Source organism: Neopsephotus bourkii, unplaced genomic scaffold (assembly GCF_033783945.1).
Source record: "Neopsephotus bourkii isolate Nb327-2 ecotype Australia unplaced genomic scaffold, CSIRO-AGI_Nbou_v1 NB_1292, whole genome shotgun sequence".
Lineage (NCBI taxonomy): Eukaryota > Metazoa > Chordata > Aves > Psittaciformes > Psittacidae > Neopsephotus > Neopsephotus bourkii.
Window position 1 is genome coordinate 8362539 of NW_026901776.1, and position 18321 is coordinate 8380859.

Genomic DNA, 18321 nt, shown 5'->3' on the forward strand with positions numbered 1-18321 from the left:
GGCTGTTTGTAGGACTGGAATGAAATGACAGAGCTGGTCTCTTCCAATGGAAACTACTGCAACTACCGCAAGGCTTTTGCTGACTGTGTTGGCTTCAAAATTCCTATTTTAGGAGTTCATTTGAAAGACTTGATTGCTGTCCATGTAATTTTTCCTGACTGGATAGATGAGAACAAAGTTAACATAGTGAAAATGCAACAGCTTTCTATCACCTTGAGTGAACTAGTTTCCCTGCAGACCGCCTCTCATCATTTAGAGCCTAATATGGATTTAATTAACCTGCTAACCGTAAGTATTGAGCATGTTTCAATTCATTTCTGTTATTCAGATGTTGAATGTCAGTAGGAATATTCGTATCTATAGAGATAAGTGCACATTTTTATCCCGGTTTTGTAAAAGAAAAGGGAGAGAACATAAAACAGAAACAAGTGCGCAAAGAGTTTCGTTACTGTAGTATGTGACGGCTGGAAGAAGCAACAGGGTTGTTATACATTAATTATTTTAAGGATGACAGAAAGAGGGCTGTTATTTGTGCTAAGAGAAGTTAAAACTAAGTTCTGAGCACTCAGAATTGAGGCTTATGTCTTCTGCGCAAAGGTCAGGTGATGTGTTCACATGGACAAACAAGTGGAATTGCAAGTCGAGCATTGCTCTGTTCTTGCTCCACTATGCTTCATGTGCAACATAGTACTCTTTCTATCCAGTACAAAAAAAATTGCTCTTACATGTTGCTAAACAATCCCTGCAACCCTGACTAATTCTCCTTTCCTCCCCCCTTGGCATTGGCTGCATTTGTGGAGGTTTGAAACTTGCACATACAAATTACAGATAAAGATTTGAAGGTCCTATTTCAAAACAGAGATTTCAAAAAGACTGAATAAAACATGTATTTTTTTTTAAAGCTGCAACTGACAATGCTAAAAGGAATTAATTTTCAGTCCCCTTTTTGATAATTGAGTACATGACCATTACTTTTTCACTTATGTGAAATACTTTGATATATCCATTCCTAATATAACTCTGCTGACTGTGGTTACAGCTGAGCCAATCTGATTGTAAATAATGAAGTTACGTTATGCCGTATTGTTTCCAGACCTGATCATGGCCTAAATTAATTTGTGCTGCTTTTACCTATTAGCATGATTCCATGGTGGTACCTTTTAGTAATGATGGAGACAGCCATGGGTATCCTAGGTAGACAGCTGTAGGTATCCTAAAACACCTCCAAGGTAATTCTGTCTTTATAGTAATCACTGCAAGCGTAGTTATGGGTCAAGTACATTTGATTTAAGATGGTGACTCCTCAAAAAGAAAAAGTCAAAGATCAACAAAAATTTCCTAGACCAGACTTTTGGTACATATCATAAAATGAATATTCCCGGTTCGATTCTAGTATGTAGGCATTTTTTTCATTTGTACGTATGAATAGAATATTATTTTTTTACAGTGTTCATCTGCCATATAAGTCATTACTCTTTAAATGTTTCTGTCCATCTTTCTGTTAATAAGAAAGTTTTACATTATAGGCTGGGGTCAGAGAAAGAGAAGAAAAGCTAGTGTTGCAGCCCAAAGCTGACAAGAACTGCCAACTAAAAATAGTTGACCTTGCTACATGCAAATGGTCTTTTAACAGATTTAGCTCCCCTTGCTGCCAAAGTCATCCTGTTTCCAGAGCCTGAAGAAATAATTATTTCACTTATTGCTAGGTCTTCATTTTCTAATGTAAACTGTAAAAATTTTTCTCATCTTTAACTTACTTAGAGAAACTCCCCTTCAAAACTAGTAAATGTGTATAGATGTGTAGAGTGCTTTTTATTTGCATGTGAATCAGCTGACCCAACTATTTGTTCACTTCGGCTGTTTTTCCATTAAGCTGCTTCTATCCAGGCAAGCTTTCAGTATGTGTTTTGTCCTGATAAGCAATGTGTAAATCTCTTGCCTGGCCTCCATCTCTTGCAGTGCTGCCTTTTGCAACACACTCAGCAAGTGCTAACAGCCTGGCCTGTGCTTGCTTGACAAATAAGTCATTGGGTGTTGGTTTACGAGAACTTGCACAAAAAGATAAAATTAGTATTTTGTGGCCATGTAGGCATTTGCCCTAGTTTTTCTTTTCTTGATGGTGGAGTCCTATCCACTCTGGGGAAGCTGATACATTCAAGTGGTTTGAAAATGGTGATGTTGAGGCACTGGTACAGGTTGCCCTGAGAAGTTGTTGCTGCCCCCTGCCAGTGTTAAGGGCCAGGTTGGACAGGGCTTTGAGCAGCCTGGTCTAGTGCAAGGTGGCCTGGCCTGTGGCAGGGGGTATCTAACTAGATGACCATTAAGGTCCCTTCCAATCCAAAGCATTCTATGGTTGTATGATCGTGTCTGGGGAGACCGTATTAAGAGCTACGAAGTGAGAGTTTGGCTTAAAAGCTGGGGCATGGGCTTGGTAGTAAACATCAGGCCCACTGCATAGGAGACTACAAAAGCTGAGAGGGAGCTCTAGTGATGCAAGTCCTCCCGTGTCATGTGTAAATGAGTCTGTGTTATATGGGCAAGAGGAGTAAATGTGCCAGGACTCAGGTGCTGGTGAGCAAGAGTGTGTTACATAAAGCTGGACTCAGTGCATGCTTGCTCTTAGTCTGTGTGGTTCTTCCTCCTTTCTTATCAGCCACACTTGCTCCAGCTCCACTGACTCTCTACCCAGTTTTGTGCCAGTCCTTGACATCTGAAACCTGGAGCTAAGAAGCAGAAGTAGTAAAGAGGACCTACTCACAAGCTTGGCAGTGCAATAGAGAGAAAGAGCAGCTCTAACAACACTTTCATCATTACAAAACTTACATTTGGTAAGGATGCTTAAGGGATTTCCTTACCTGCTGTGCATTATTTCCACATTGGTTTTATTTCACAATGTGATAAAATCCTGCAGGTAAATCTTTCATCACTTTCTGTGGATTGGAAGTGGATCTCAATCTCTCAACTAGAGTACAATGTATTTATACTACCTGCACAAGAACTTATTTGGTGCCACCATTTTCCCCCCACTATTTTTAGATCCCAACAGATACTTACCTAACCTGCTCTGAAACTATACGCAAATGACTGGAAAGTCCCAGTCATTTGCACAGTCCAGTGAAGAGAATGAGAAATATCTAAACAATCAAATTGAAAGTCACCCTCCCTAACTTGTGTTCAGTAAGTTCCACTTACCAAATAAATGCTGTGCATTTCTGATCACACCCCCACCCTCCTGAACCCACCCTACTTACCCACCACCCCCCCAAAATGCTTGGCAACATAGGACAGCACTGAAAGTCAAATTAGAATGGAAACCGCCACCTGCTGTGGAGGTTCTCCTAGGAAAGCTCCTATTGGGCTTTATCCAGCAGAGCAAACCTGTAAATAAAATACAAAACGAGAGCTTATGTAAATGAACAGTCATCATGCTTGGAATCATAGAATCATACAATCATAGAAGAGTTAGGGGTGGAAAGGACCTTAAGATCATCAAGTTCCAATCCCCCTGCCATGGGCAGGGACACCTTGCTCTGGACCATATCACCCAAGGCCTCGGCCAACCTAGCCTTGAACACTGCCAGGGATGGAGCATTCACAACCTCCCTGGGCAACCCATTCCAGTGCCTCACCACCCTAACAGGAAAGAATGTTTTTGCAAGTATTTGAAACTTCTGTACTAGACAATACCTTGCCTGCTGTGTGCTTACATGTGCCTAATCAAGTTGTAACTGCCGCTTATGTTAAGGTCAGGTAGTTCAGGGAGGGAGAAATACAGACTTGCTCAGTGAATACCAATGATTTTCCATCCCCAAACCCACACCATTCTCGTCTGGCCTGCTGAGCAAACTGCTCTTCAGCAGGAACAGGACAAGGCCTTTTGAACTAGCAATTCTGCTCTCAGTCCCAGCCTGACCTGGTAATATCATGTGCTCCAACTGTTATGCTTATTTTGTACCACCAAGGAACCTAAGAATTCAGTCACTAAATAATTAAGTACATGAACAATATTTATTACGGCAGTTACTGAATCTACGTTACTTTTAGGACAGGTCATTACATTCCCATGTGACAGCAGCATGACAGCTGGGCGAAGGAACCTGCAGGATGCTCAGGCTTTCATGGGTGCCCATAACCAAATTATGAATTGCAAAAATCAGTGTAGTGTTACAGTTAGACAAAATGAATAGTGCAATATCAAGGCATCTCTAAAGCCATGTGTTTGCTCTGTCTCCTGTCTTACTCATTGAACAAAATTCTGCCTTAAAGAAGGTGGCTCCTAGAGGTGGTTCTGTAGCACAGTGTTGCTGGTCCTGCTTCTGTTTGTTACTGATTCAACACTTCAGGTTCTCTAAAAATAGCCTTCTGACACAGTCATTTAGTCGGTAGTAATTATATCTGCCTGCTGGGAAACATCCTTTTAGCTCAATCTTAGCTTAATTGGGGATTTGCAGTGTAGATGGTAATTTCAGATCAAGTCAATTACTCCAAAGCCAATTAATGTAGGGACATGATCACAGGAAATATGCAATGCTCATTTCCTCTCATTGGAAAACATTAGCCACAGTGTTGATTAATTTTGTCTTTCACCACTCCAAAAAAGGAGGAATTTAATGCAGACCTGCATCAGTGCAAGACCCCAGCTGACAAAGTGAAACAAAGATTCATCTTACTTTAAGCATATTTATGCCCCTTCCTTCTTTCTCAATAAATCCTCTAAAGAAAAGAATGAAAACATGGAAGAAAAAGCTTTCATTTATTTAAAAGAAGCTGAAAGGGAATTTGCCTTACTTGCTGAGAGAGGATCAGGAGTAAACCAAGCTGGGTTAAAGTAACTGGAATTGCTTTTCATGGAGCACTTTGCTGCATCAGCACTGCTGCCAAACCTGGATTCCCTCTGTAGAAGAGCTGCAGTAAGCTGCAGAGCTGACTGTTCTCCAGGAACAAAATTTGAGCAGAACACAACCTGAAGTCCTTCTAGCTTAGTGCCTTTACAACTTCTTTGCTGAAGGTTTTGTATTCACTAGGTGATTTCTCTTGAGATCTCTCATGACCACTGAGCTGCTAGAAGAAAGTGTTTGCATAAGGGTGGTCTTCATGGCCAGTGTCCCTCTTTGAAGATCAGCATCCAGCCCCTCTTACCGAATGTGTTGGGATGCAGCTTGTGACAGCCCTCGAGTACAGTGCCTGCTCATCTCAGTACAGGGGTGAGCAGCAACATGTGCTTACCAGTTATCAGTTACATTAGCTCTTGTGAAAAGCTGCTTTCCCAGCATCTGCACCTGCAGTTTTGGGACGTATCCTGAGCTCTGAGTAGCAGAACTTTTGACTAGCCTCAGTGGGAGGTATATCTCTTGCAAGGTATGCTTACAAGCCTGGCATATCCAACACAGTTTAATAAATATTGCTGGTTTTACATCTTTCTTGCATACAGCTGTCCCTGGACCTCTATCACACTGAGGATGATATCTACAAGCTCTCACTGGTGCTGGAACCAAGGAACTCCAAATCTGTAGGTCATCTTTTACTGCATTTTGACATATTGCTTATTTTGTCTGCAGGCAGTTGATTACATTTTTAAAGTACAGTTAATATGTTTCCTTATTTGCATTCACATAAAGCATCTTAGCGTTTTGCTTGCATAGTAAACACAGTCAATATTTATAAGTTTTAGTGCGTATTGGGAGCAGTAAAAAGTGAAACATGCCAGACTTCATTACTAATTGTTTTTCAACAAAACCTCTGCAAGTTCTGAAAACCATTGCTCTTCTTTATGGGAAGATGTCCTTTGTAAGTTACGTCACTGTGTGACCACTACTTTATCTTCTGAATGCTGGTGCAGTTAGATAAAACAAGAGAGAGTCCAAAGATTTGTTTTAGGTAGAGCACAGCATTAGCTGTAACATTCTAAAAACTGTTTGCTTATGTAGAATTGGCTGTATCTTGGGCTCTCAAAGAAGTGAGACTCTCTTAAACACCTTAGAATAGATATTACTCTTTTTTAGTGTATGCAGCTGAAGATAGTGATGCATTGATGCATTTTTCATTATGCTTTGCAAGCCTGAGGATACAGATAAATCTCCTAATTAATAGCTGAATTTCATTTATAGTGTTACTCTTTGTTGCCAAAGTCTGGGTTTTCCCTCTGAGCCTTTCGTTGGTGCATTAATAATCTTGTGACCTGTCATATGCAGCACATAATGCTCTGAGGCTGAGTACCCTCAAATCTGAGACCACCCTTAGCAAAACTAAGGGTGTCTGGAAATGCTTAGCAAGGTGTGAGGGAAGAGTCCGGTAGTCTGAGCTGGTTCATTGCAGTGCTTTTTATGTATCTGAAGTATTCCTGGAAGCAAACAAGGAAGTAGAACCCCTTAATTTCCAAGTATAGGGCTTTTCTGGGTTTTAAGATGATTTATCATTTTGGGGCACCAGTTTGAGGATTCTGTGTGTGTCCTCTCGATGGTGAAAGATGAGCAATAGTAAAGAAGCTACTGAATATTTCCATAGTCAACCTTAACTTGGTTTGAACACCTTTAATTTCATTGCTGAGTCTCCAGTCCTTGTTGGGTATGATTTGACCATAACAGCTGCCATCTATCATAGTCATTCTGGCTCCCTTGTGCTCCCATTACTGCCAGCAGAGTTGACTTGTTACAGCTCTATGCTGTGGAAGGACTAATGGGCCACTACTGTAGATGAAGAAAATTATCACGCTGCTGCTTTGATCTTCAGCTTGAACGTTAGGGGGGACAAAAGCAATATAAACAGTGCTATGAACTTCAACAGTACCCAGCAGTTGTGGGAGACTACTGCATAATGATCAATAAATAACCAGTGACATTGAGCTGTTGCAGCATCCTGATGGGTAAAAAGCTACAGCTGAATAGACAGAAGCCAGACTATTTGAAGCATACTTCTCTTTGATGGAATGCCAAAGCACACAAGCTATAGTAGAGGGGAAAGAATCTGTAGAGCTTTTGTATGTGGAAAAAAATTGTCAAAGGCAACATGACAGCGTAGTTATGTCATTCCAACTGCTTCTTATTGTTGTATGGGTGCAACTCCTGTGCAGGTGCACTGCAGAGGAAGTGCCTCATGCTGCTACAGTCATTTTGGAGGCACATCTGTAAGCACAGGGGCCTGCTGTTAACAGGGGCTTGACCTTCATTCTGCTAAAAGTGGGAGGAGAGTCTTCAGTCTGTATAGAAGCCTAAAAAAATACTGAAGACTGACCTCCAGCTGTGGAACAGCATCTCCCTGTCACACTGTCCTGCTTTTCCCCGAGCATTCGTTACCTTCTTGTTGGGAGCTTTTACTGGTGCAGCTATTGGCTAGAAGACAGCTCTGCTTGGTGCAGTTATGCCGCCAAAGACACACACATTTTTTTTTATTTCAATGCCAAAATAAGCAGATGTTCACATCCATCTTAAAATGCTTTCTCAGTCTACAATACCATTTATGCTTGTGCTGGTGAAACAGAGAAGGAGATGCAGTCTGAATCAGAAACAGCATGCCCAGATACAGTGTTTCTGAACATTCAGTAAATTCAGCCAGGTAGTCTCTGGGCACTCATCGGTACCTTTCCTCACAGCATGCATTTCACAGAAATAAAGTTCATACGAGTCAAAGAGTGAAATAGAAGAAACCAACATTTCCCTTTGGCTAGCAGGCAGGAACATGAAGTTTTCATTGCAACTTGTCAAAAAAACCCATAAAAACAGAAGGAGGCTTCAAACGATACGGCCCAGAAGACAGGGGAAAGCTCCAATGGATTTAGACTCTTTCTGCCATTGTGCACTTGGACCAGAAGAGTTAGAAGCTCTGTGAGGACTTAGTAGTCCAGCACACTCTGACACTTTGGTACTGATGCTTTGATTCCATTTAGTCTTAAGATTATTTTTTTTTAAGACGAGGCACACTTCAAATTTCTGCTCTGACCATAGCTATAAGAATATTACAATACTAGCATGTTACATGTTATCATCTAACATGTGATCTTTAAAAGATTGCGGCATTTCCACGTATTTCTAGAGCAAAAGCACTTGCCAGTCTGTGGTCCATCATTGTGCAATGACATTAGTGTTAGGATTAAAACATTCTGTAAGTAGTTTTGGCATATAGAGCTGGATGTCTGGGTCCACGGTATTTCTTGATGAAATTGAATTATGTACATAGTGATTTTTATTTCCCAAACTTACCTGTGCATGTTAATAAAGCAATCCACTAACACACCCTTTTGTTTTCCTACCAAAGGCAGTGTTTTATGACCTTGTGACCATTTTTCATCTCAATGTCAAAATCTACAATACCTTTTTTATACACAATAATAACTGTAGCATCTTTGTGTGGCTTAATTATCTCCCTCTCAACTCACACCAGTTTAGTGGGAAATGGGTTTTTTGCTCAACAGCAAATTCAGGAGTCTTTCTGAGGCTGTGGGCCATTTTCCTTCTGATCCAAACCCTACTGTATTTTTTTCTGCTTGACACTGTTTCACCTGCTACATATCCAGTGACAGATGCAGGAAAAGGCCAATATGCCTTGAAGCATTTTTCATGCTAACTGATGATTTTTGAAGCCTTACCTGAAACTGTGCTCAGGTTTGTCCTATGTTTTCTGCTTGAACAAGCTGAGCTGTGTGCCACAGCTTCTCCCAAAGCACTATAGTGGTGTGGAGGGAGTTGGGCTGCGTGCTCTGTGCCTCAAGTGAGCTGTCAGCTACCATTTTGTCAAGACCAAGCTGTTTACAGAATAAAATAGTCTGACTGGTGTTATCTGCAAAGCAAGTCAAAGGTTAGCCCCTTTCTGCTCAGGCTGCCTGGATGAATTAAGCTGTGCATCCTGGCACATATCAGCTGGAAAACAGTGGGATTGCAGAGTGTGATTCTTCCCTTGCTTTTGCATCCTGCTGCCTTCTTGGTGTTGCAGAGAGCAGAAGCATTAACTTTTTCAGGCTGCTGCAGCCCCTTGCATGGCTCCTGGGCACAGTCTCTCCAGCAGGGAGTTGGGGCAAGGCTGCATTGTGGTGCAGAGTTCCTCAGGAGTATTACAAGGAAGGGGGAAAGCAGGTTTCTGGACTTACCTATCTCTGATATCTTCTGTGTCCAGAGATTCTCATTCCTTCCTTCTTCCTCCCATTCTTGTTGCTACTGAACCCACTAAAGATGGCAGTGAGGAGTCTGCCTGGTTTTGCTTGGGCACTGCCTTGCTGGGCACTGCCACTGCCAGCGTTAGCTGTGAGGTGCCACAAAGAGCCCAAGTGAAGCTGTCAGCAAAGGCAATCAACCTTTTAAAACCTTGCCTGATGCTTCACTAAGCACAAGGACTCCAATAGTTTGTGGTTGTAGCTCTGACACACAGAGCTTCTTCTTATGGGAAATTTGTCTTCATAATTCAGATTTGAAAGTCTTTGTGTTCTGATTCATCTCTCAGCAGCCTACCTCCCCGACGACCCCTAACAAGCCAGTAGTGCCACTGGAGTGGGCATCTGGAGTGGTACCAAAACCTGACCCTACCGTCATTAACAAGCACATACGAAAGCTGGTGGATGTAAGTATTTGGAAGAATATACTGGTGAAAGAGAATGATAGCTTGGATATTGTCATCATCATAATTAATTACAAGCTTTCAAGAGAGTCTTATGGTTGGGATTAATTTCAGACATCCAGTAACAAATTTGAGCCTTTACTGATACATTCAGAATTATTCATTTTATTCTTGCAATCAGCTACGGGATTAGTTAGCAGGTTTCGTGATGCAAAAGAGCAAATGTTCAGAACAGGGACTCACATGTTACTAGGATCAGAGAAGATTTCAGAAACCCTATACTGGTTTTCAACTTGCTGTCGTTTGTTCAGAGGAAGTATTTTATGTATCGTAAAGACAGCACTTTGTTGGTATTGCTTTAAAAACGGAGGCGTGAGGTCATGGAGAATTATAGCTGGGATCTTCCAGCATCAGTCTGGAAGTTGATATATTAGGTAATGCAAACGAAGCCAAACACTACCAGGTTCATTTGGAGAGACTGAGCCCTGTTGTGTTAGTGTTTAAGGGACTTTTAGTGATTTAAGCAGCATCCAGGGAAACCAAGAATGTGTTGTACATAATGAAGCAATATTTCCTTCTGCTTTTTGCAAATTAATAACTAAGCCTGGGAGGAACTATTAAATTTTCACCTCATCTGTGTTACAGGTCATTAAATGTGTTATGTTGTTAAGATAACTTGAAGTCTTCAGTTGTCTCACTCAAACTTCAAATATATCGTGTGTTACTTCTTGTACATGATCTTATTTTTTTAAAGTTTCATTTTTCTCTTAATGTGGGATGCCAGAACTGCACGTGCTGTTCCTGTATCGCTTTTGTCAGTGCCATGTGCATTGATAAAAATCACTCCAAACCTCTCTTTGATAGCTTGTTTAACTAAGTTGTCTGTTGCAACTCTTTAATCTTTCCAGAATGTGCTAGGTGGAAGGGTTGCTCTTGTTTCTGAGGTGGGGAAGATGCAACCCCCATTCCACAATTTTGGCCTGGTCCAGGAAGTATGGTCTTGAGTTTGACAGGATTAAAACATGTTTTGGGGCTGTTGTGGATACAGCTTGCCAAAAGGTCCACACCACTCTGTACAGCTGTCTTCATTTTTTCCAATCTTTGTCATTTACTAGCTGCTCAGAGTTGTGCCTTAAGGCATAGTTTTTATAGCTAAGTGTTGAATACTACTTGGGCTTGCATATTGATTCCTTCTTGATAATGCATTTTTGAGGTCTGCCAATCATTGGTTACAGATCATTTGACAGGCGCTTAGAAATTGGCTTCTTCACCTTCTCATTTACATAAGAACGTAAACACCTTTCAGAGGACTCAGTGTATTAAATTCTTGTCTTTGTCAACCGAATCTTAATCTAATGAGAGAGTGTGCTTCAATATGTCTTTCAGATAGTCCTGTTGACTCTGACGCTCATGTCTTTCCCATCAGCATCACATATAGCTGTAATGCCCCTTGCACATCTTCACAAGTAGTAACACAGAGTTCAGTACTTCATTCCATAGCAGCTAAGAAGGGCTTCTATTAATTTTCTGCAGCCTTTTAGATTTGTCCCCATGTCTGTTTTTTCTTAGTGGTGAGCTGAGATAGGTTGGTGGGAGGGAATGGTTGTCAAATGCAAAATGGTCATGGTGTGGGTGTCAAGGTATTAGTCAATGAATCAGATTGAAACAGTACTGTGGCAGAGCAGAGGTGACCAACTAAAAGAGAAGTGAAGCCAAAACCATCTGAAATACTCATAGGAAAGCTTCTGTTTAGTTATTTTCATTTTATTTCTTTTTTTTGTGATTTAAAAGCATACATAACAAAGCAAAGAGAGTATAATCGCATGGGGTAGAATTTCAGTGACATTTCCAATAAAGAAGAAAATGAAACAAGAATAATCATGTCTGAAGAAGTGTGGAGGATCATCACTAGATAAATACTGAGGTCAAGTTTTCTTTAAAAATTAGCCAATTTTTTCCCCTATAGTCCAATAAATAAACATGTTGAAGTACAAAGTAGGAATAAAAGGAATAGAATAAGGCAACAGCGCATCTGACTAGTAATGTGGAACATTAAGGTATATGTAATTATAGGATTGAAGAGCTGGTATCAGTTCAAGATAGGCTCGACGTTAGGACAATAATTTCCTTTTTTATTTTCCTCAGTCTGTCTTTAGGAATTATGATCATGACCATGATGGCTATATTTCTCAGGAAGACTTTGAAAGTATAGCTGCCAACTTCCCCTTTTTGGACTCTTTCTGTGTGCTGGACAAAGACCAGTAAGTTTGGAGATTTCTTTGTGGGCCTTTTTTTTAAATTTTCCTCAATTTAAATACTCATGAAAACTAATTCTTGAAGAAACAGTGTCTCCCAAGCTTCTTGTGTCTGACATCTAACTTAAGGAACAGGGGGTCACCAAAGGCTGAATTCTGTTCTCATTTAACTTCTTAAGCTGTCATCAGTTCTATAAGCCCACCCATGCTGGAGTCCTGCTTTATCTGGTACTTTAAAAATTAGTTATGTAGTAGCTCTAATTCCTGCTGGAACTGAGTCAAGACCCCTAGAGTACTATCAAATTACAGTGGAGATGCTTTATCCGGACCAGCCATCAGAGCAATGGAAAAAATAACTTGTGTACAGTAGAGAGGAAATGGGTGTATGTAGTGGAGGAAGGGTAGCATATATTCTGTGTGGTATATATATTTCCTAGCATATATATAATATATATTATAGATATAATACATGTTTCCTAGCATACTGGGTTTGATAGTTCTTGTTGTCCAGAATCTCTTTGGCTGTCAAGGCTGGTGATCAGCCAAGGGCATAACTGCTTGGTCTGTGTAAACAGTAAGTCAAGATCCTTCACCTAATGGCCCAGTCTATGCTCTGATACCATGAGCAGGTGAGAAACCAAGGTCCATGCTATAAGTTCAGGGTTTGCTGTTTTATGAAAGGCAAGAACCACTAAGGCTCTAAGGGATTTTTTTCTGCCAAGGCTGTTACAGCTTTTTCAAAGACTGTGCTATGTGCGCTGCATCCTTTTTGCAGTGAGAAAACCTGAATTGTTCAGTGCCATGAGCAGTGACAGATCTAATCTACTTTTTTTTTTCCCCTGACAGAGATGGTCTTATAAGCAAAGAGGAAATGATGGCTTACTTTCTGAGAGCTAAATCACAGTTCCAGTGTAAAATGGGACCAGGGTTTATTCATAATTTTCAGGAGATGACCTATCTTAAACCAACTTTCTGCGAGCACTGTGCAGGATTTGTAAGTATGCCTTTAACAATAGTGTATCTCACATTTACCCTTTGATGTAGACCAGGTGAAACTGGCTTCATGCATTGTAAAGTCTCTTGGGCAAATATCTCATTGCATTCAGAAGCACAAAACATTTCTTCATGTTGTAGCTGTGCTACCCAGTTTTGCTTTGGTGGTTCCTGAAAAAAAAGTGGCATTTGTAAGACTTACTGTTGTGGGGCGTGTGGGAGAATAAAACTCTGTCAGCTAAAGGATATTAGAGACTATATGAATGGATTTACTTGGTTTACCTTAAGGCCTTTAATTTGCCTTTATTTTCCATGTAAATATGCCCAAGGGAAAATGGGTGTCTGGAACAGAGGATGTAGATGAAGCAAAAGCAGTTCTTTCTCAGGAAATTGCACATGGCAACATAGCATGTTCATAGTTCTCTGAATGACCATAACAGCCTTAATCTTTTCTCTATTGAATTAACAGATCTTCTAATTCAGTCAAGAAATCAAAAGAGCTTCCAGCAGTTCTGTACAATAAGGATTTTTTAATCTATTTGTAGGGGGTTCTGTTTGTTTGTTTGTTTTTTCTTTTTCTCTCAGACATAACTTACCAGATGCCACCTATTAGAGTACTTAGTACATAGCTGGGAAATAATTGCTTTTGTGAATACTTGTGTTGCTTGCAAACCTCCAACTTTTCTATTTCAAACCAAGTATAACAAAGAAAAAGGAATTACTATGATTTAAAAAGTTACTTTAATGCACACACTCCACCAAAATCAAATGTCTCCATCTAGACAGCCAAAGCAGTAAGAACAGAGGGTCATGTCCTCTGCTTTTGTGTGGCCCACATACAGGTTATAAATTCAGACTGTCATCCCTGCTCTCTGTCCCTGCTGTCACGGTGAAATCTCCAGCTGTACTAAGTGAACTTTTCCACTAAGTAATATTTCTCCACAGTTGGAAGTAACAAATAACAGCACTGCTAAGTGCAAAAACGTGCCTCCTTTCAGGCCAGTTCAGGTGTTCCTGCTCTAGTCCATCCTCCCGTGCTTTTTTTGTGACGTGTCAGTCATGTTCAGATGCTCATGGTCCCTCTCGCAACCGCTGATCAAGGCCATGGGAAAGAAGGAATTCCACCTATTTCCACTAGAACTGCAAAAGCCTTGGAAGCAACATGGTCAGTGCTGATTCAGGAGTGTGCTGATGGGCTCCTAAGCTGACAGCTCCAGCAGACAGCTCAGGCAGTCACTGGTCTATTGTTTCAGGTTGCCTGCAGCTTCAGGAGGACGTCATTGTGTTCGTGACACTCAGTTCATGTTCGGAAGGCTTCCATAGCAAAGCAAGGCCTGAGGACTGCCCTGCAATGCCCTCACCACCAGATATTTTTCTCCTTGCTAATTGGCTATTGTTGGACTTTGTATGTCTCCCTGATTACATCCAATACAGGCATACAAATGAGTAAGGGGTTGTACAGGAAATGGAAATAAGGTCATTTTTTCCTGTCAACTCACTGAAGTCACTGGCATTGTTCTGTGGATGAGTTGAGCTGATAGGACAGGAACCAACTACAAAATCTGCTGCATATTTGTTCTGCATTTCAGTGCTGTTCATCCACGGGTGGAAATCTAATTTCAAACTGATGCACTGATTCACAGTCAAAATAATGTGCACTGACAGTGTAGCAGGATGAATTGACATGACAGTGCAATGCACACAGTATTCAACAAAATATCTGTTATTAAAAAGATACGAACTTTAAAGGTCAATCTAAACCCTGATGCCATTAAGCAGCATAAAACTGATATGCCCATGGCTGGTCACAGTTCCGTGCCACAGCTTGAGTTACACCGCGTGGCAGGGTAGGTGACCAACCATCCCGCTGAGCTTTATAATCTGAATTTGCACAGCTCCCCTTACCTTGCAGCTGGCTAAGGCCAGATTTGCAGAAAAGCTGTGTCAGACAGATTCAAAGCTTTAGGTCAGAATTCATGCCATAGCACTTCAACTAAGCTTTCACTGTGGTGTGCAACCCCAACAGTGGTGCCAAGTTTGACTAGGAGGAAGGTACAGAGCTGAGAAGGTGAGGAGAAAGTGGGAACAGATCAGAGCTTAAGTGAAAGAAATGACAATCCATGTCTCTTACAGGGATCCAGGCAAAGAGACCTGGGGAAAAAGGTCATTACTGTCCATTCAAGAGGGGCTTGGGAAGCTACACTCTCACTGCCTGACCACAGCAACTGCATTGACTGGGCTTATATACAGCATTAGCTGGAAAAGAACAAGCAGCAGGCTATTTGTGGACCCTTCCTCCACTGCTGGCCTTTCTGTTCTGTTGTTCACTGTTCTTCCACCTTGCCTGCTTTATTTTGCTTTCTCCAAGCCCCCCTTTTTCCTTGCAAATTCGTTTGTGCAGTATATGGATTTTTTTTTCCCCTGGAATCTTCCTATTCTCTTTATTTTACTCTTTCCTTTGATTTCTGAATTTTCTCCAGCTCTTCCTGTTGAAAATTTCTTTAAAGACCCTATTCACCCCTGCAGACTGTGCATGGATTCTTATAGGTATGGTATAGATCCATGTGCAGTTTCAGCTGCCTGTATGTGCTCACCCTCCCTGGTAACGTTTTGAATGAGGTCACAATAAATAAACACTGGAGTCCTGATTTTTTCCTTTAATGCTAGACCTAGAAAAGCTGCCCCTTCCTCTTTTTGCCTCTCAGAATGAAATTGCTTGTTTTTATAATGACATGGCTGTAGATACAGCACTTCTGAGTGTACAGATAACAATTTGCTAGGGAATTTTCCAACTTCCAAGCAACCCTACTTCCCAAAAGTGGGATGACACACACTGCATCCTGGAAGCTTAGCATTTGATCATTACATGCATCAACAAGGTCAGTTTCTGTGAGGAGGCAGAGATGGAATTCAGTGGCTTTTCTGCCTGTTTCAGCCTTCAGCCTTTTTAATGGAAAAAGCCAGGTGTACAGATCAGACTGCTGTGGCTAAGTGTGCTGGGGACCAGTATGGGAACCAAGAGCTTAATTTTTATCCCCAGTGGTTCTTTCTTCTGCTGTGTTTGGATGGCCTGGGTCATTCATGTATCTGGAGAATGGAGGTACACTGGAAATTGCCCCACAGATAACATTAGTGAGCCTAGAAGCAGAATGTGCTCTGCTGATTTCAGTAAGCTTGATATGATGGCAATTTTTCACCCATTTCTGGAAGCAAATGTCATCTGTGTGTCTCCTCTGGTAGACCCACTGTAAGTAGTAGGAATAGGAGGGAAAGCCACACATGTCTTATCACAATTAGAGGGGAAGGTCTGCCTAACAGGAAGGGTGTTAAAAGCAGTTGTATCCTGTTTGTGCTTTTGTAGCCATTGGTACTTCCTCATTGTGACCTTGTTTTCCTTCCGGCTTTCTTTTCTGATTCCTTGACGTTCTTTTGTCTTTCTTTGCAGCTCTGGGGCATAATCAAACAAGGCTACAAATGCAAAGGTAAATAAATATTGCATGGATTTTTTTCAAGCTTGATGTGGAGGGGTTTAGCACAAGTATTTTTTACTAAAATATCTCTGTTCATTCAAATTTTACTTCTACACTTGGTACTGTCTGTGAACAGTGACTTCTGGTACACTGTGAAGTCTCACTGCATTAGGGGACATAGCACCCAGTAGGAAAACACACAGGTTCTGTGAGCTAAAGGCCCAAAGCAGCCACGGACTCCATGAGGTGTCACTTTCTACCAGCAAAGACCTTACACCCTGGAAAACCGAGTGTCCTCATCCTAACACCGAGACATCCTGAAATATATCTCCTGAAACACGGGGTCAGGAAAAGGTCTGTTGGCAATGCTGTCTGTCATGTACATCCGCATGCCTGCAGTGAAGCCCAGCTGTCCTTGCAATGCAATAGTGACTGAGCTAGAAATAGAGAAATATTTAATTCCTAGACTGCCCAGCAGATGTTATTGCAAGACTGTTTCTTGAGACAGTCGACTAAAAAAAAATCCTAGAGCTGTTACAGTTCTGTTGCTTTCATAAAATGCTTAATTTCTTATGCAGTACTTGCACCATATTGAGCAAGAATATCAGACCAAGAATGACATTGTCGTGGTCCTCATTAGCTTTAAAGTCCTGGATCTATTCATTTCTCAAGCAGCCCAGCTCTGGATGAAGGGCACTGTTGATTTTCACAGTTGTAGTTGCATCCCAGTTATTCACAAGGGAACATTCACACTGGGGCTTCCCAGTTGTATTTGTATGCATTTCTTTCCCTCAAGTCTTACACTGGCTCCCAGAAGAAGGATGAAGAATTTGCAGTGTTTTATTTGTAGGATACATCCTATTGCTCTCCCTGTCCACCCATCAACATCTCTTCCTCAGAGAGGGGTGGGGAAAGCGTCCATGGCTAAACCATCATGTTTAATTCAGCTATTCCTCACTACTGTCATCTGAGCAGCTACAAAAGGGTTAATTGCAGCCCATACTTTTACTGGTAGGGTAAGGGTACTGTGTTTTGTCACAGCACCCCTGTAAACTCATCTTGAGATCTGAAAGTATGTCCTGTCTCTGTCCTGCATCGCTTTTTAACAACAGCCCAGTGGAGAGAGTGAGCAGAAGTGGTTCTGTAAAGGCAAAATTATAGGCAATGAAGCATGACAGTAAGAGAGCAGAGCTGCTCACTCAGATCTTAGTGGTCAAGTGCAATTAGTGCCTGCCCTTTGCTACAGCAGCTACCAGCTGCTCTGTATGCCAGCATCACTGGAGTGCTGCACCCGTTATGGTTGATTTCTGCCTTTGAGCACAGAGCTGTCACCTGTTTCAAACCTCTGACACTGTGCTAGCAGGGGGAGGGAGGGAGTTAATCTGTTTGGGTCTGCTGTTTACCTGCACTGTGGGTAATGAGATAAAGCTAGACTGTGTGGCCTACAAGTCACAAAAGAGGTTCTCTGCTGATAAGAGAGATCTTTACTGTACCTGGGGAGGGGGTGGGAGGAAGTGGGTGTGATACCTTTAGGGCAGACAGTACCACACCTCTGCAGGTACTTCTGTATTAGTCATATGAACAAGGTGATGGGAGAAACCAGAGTTCTCACCCATCATGCTAGCGCTGCAGAGTTAGAAACACAACACTCTGGTGATGGCTAAAATGTTAGGTTGTGAAGCAGCAACAGAGAAACAAGGGAGATGGAAATTTTCAAACAAGAGCAGGGACAAAGAGGAGAGAGCCTGTGTTTGGTTCTCCTCCCTTTGGACTTTTCTTGCAGGTAAGATCTGTACTGCAGTCACACTTCAAATAAATGTACCTAGTGGTGAGTGTACCTGCAGAAATGCAAAGCCCAGCAGAGGATATGTGTGCAGGCACTCAGCCACTCTCATCTGGGTGGCTGATACATATCAGCAGAGCTTTTACTGTGCTGACTGATGCTGCTTACAGAGTTTCTTAGACTAGTTTTAACCTACAGTGGTCTACACTGACCTCTACCTGTCAGAATCAAGAATACGGATGCTCCAAGTGTATTTACTATAATGGGCCCTGCTGAG

The 18321-nt window shown here is 41.6% G+C and overlaps 1 protein-coding gene across 3 annotated transcripts in view; it reads left to right on the forward strand.

Annotated features, from left to right (window-relative positions):
• The window catches only part of RASGRP3 (RAS guanyl releasing protein 3), a 46481-nt gene that overhangs the window by 25628 nt on the left and 2532 nt on the right, over positions 1 to 18321 (forward strand). Inside the window, exons 10-15 of one of the 3 annotated variants that reach the window (XM_061365901.1) lie at positions 13 to 288; positions 5432 to 5509; positions 9430 to 9546; positions 11689 to 11804; positions 12645 to 12792; positions 16237 to 16273. In XM_061365901.1, coding sequence (XP_061221885.1) covers positions 13 to 288; positions 5432 to 5509; positions 9430 to 9546; positions 11689 to 11804; positions 12645 to 12792; positions 16237 to 16273 — 772 coding nt within the window. The remainder of the gene's footprint in view (positions 1 to 12; positions 289 to 5431; positions 5510 to 9429; positions 9547 to 11688; positions 11805 to 12644; positions 12793 to 16236; positions 16274 to 18321) is intronic. The other 2 variants (XM_061365899.1, XM_061365900.1) reach the window with 2 other exon arrangements.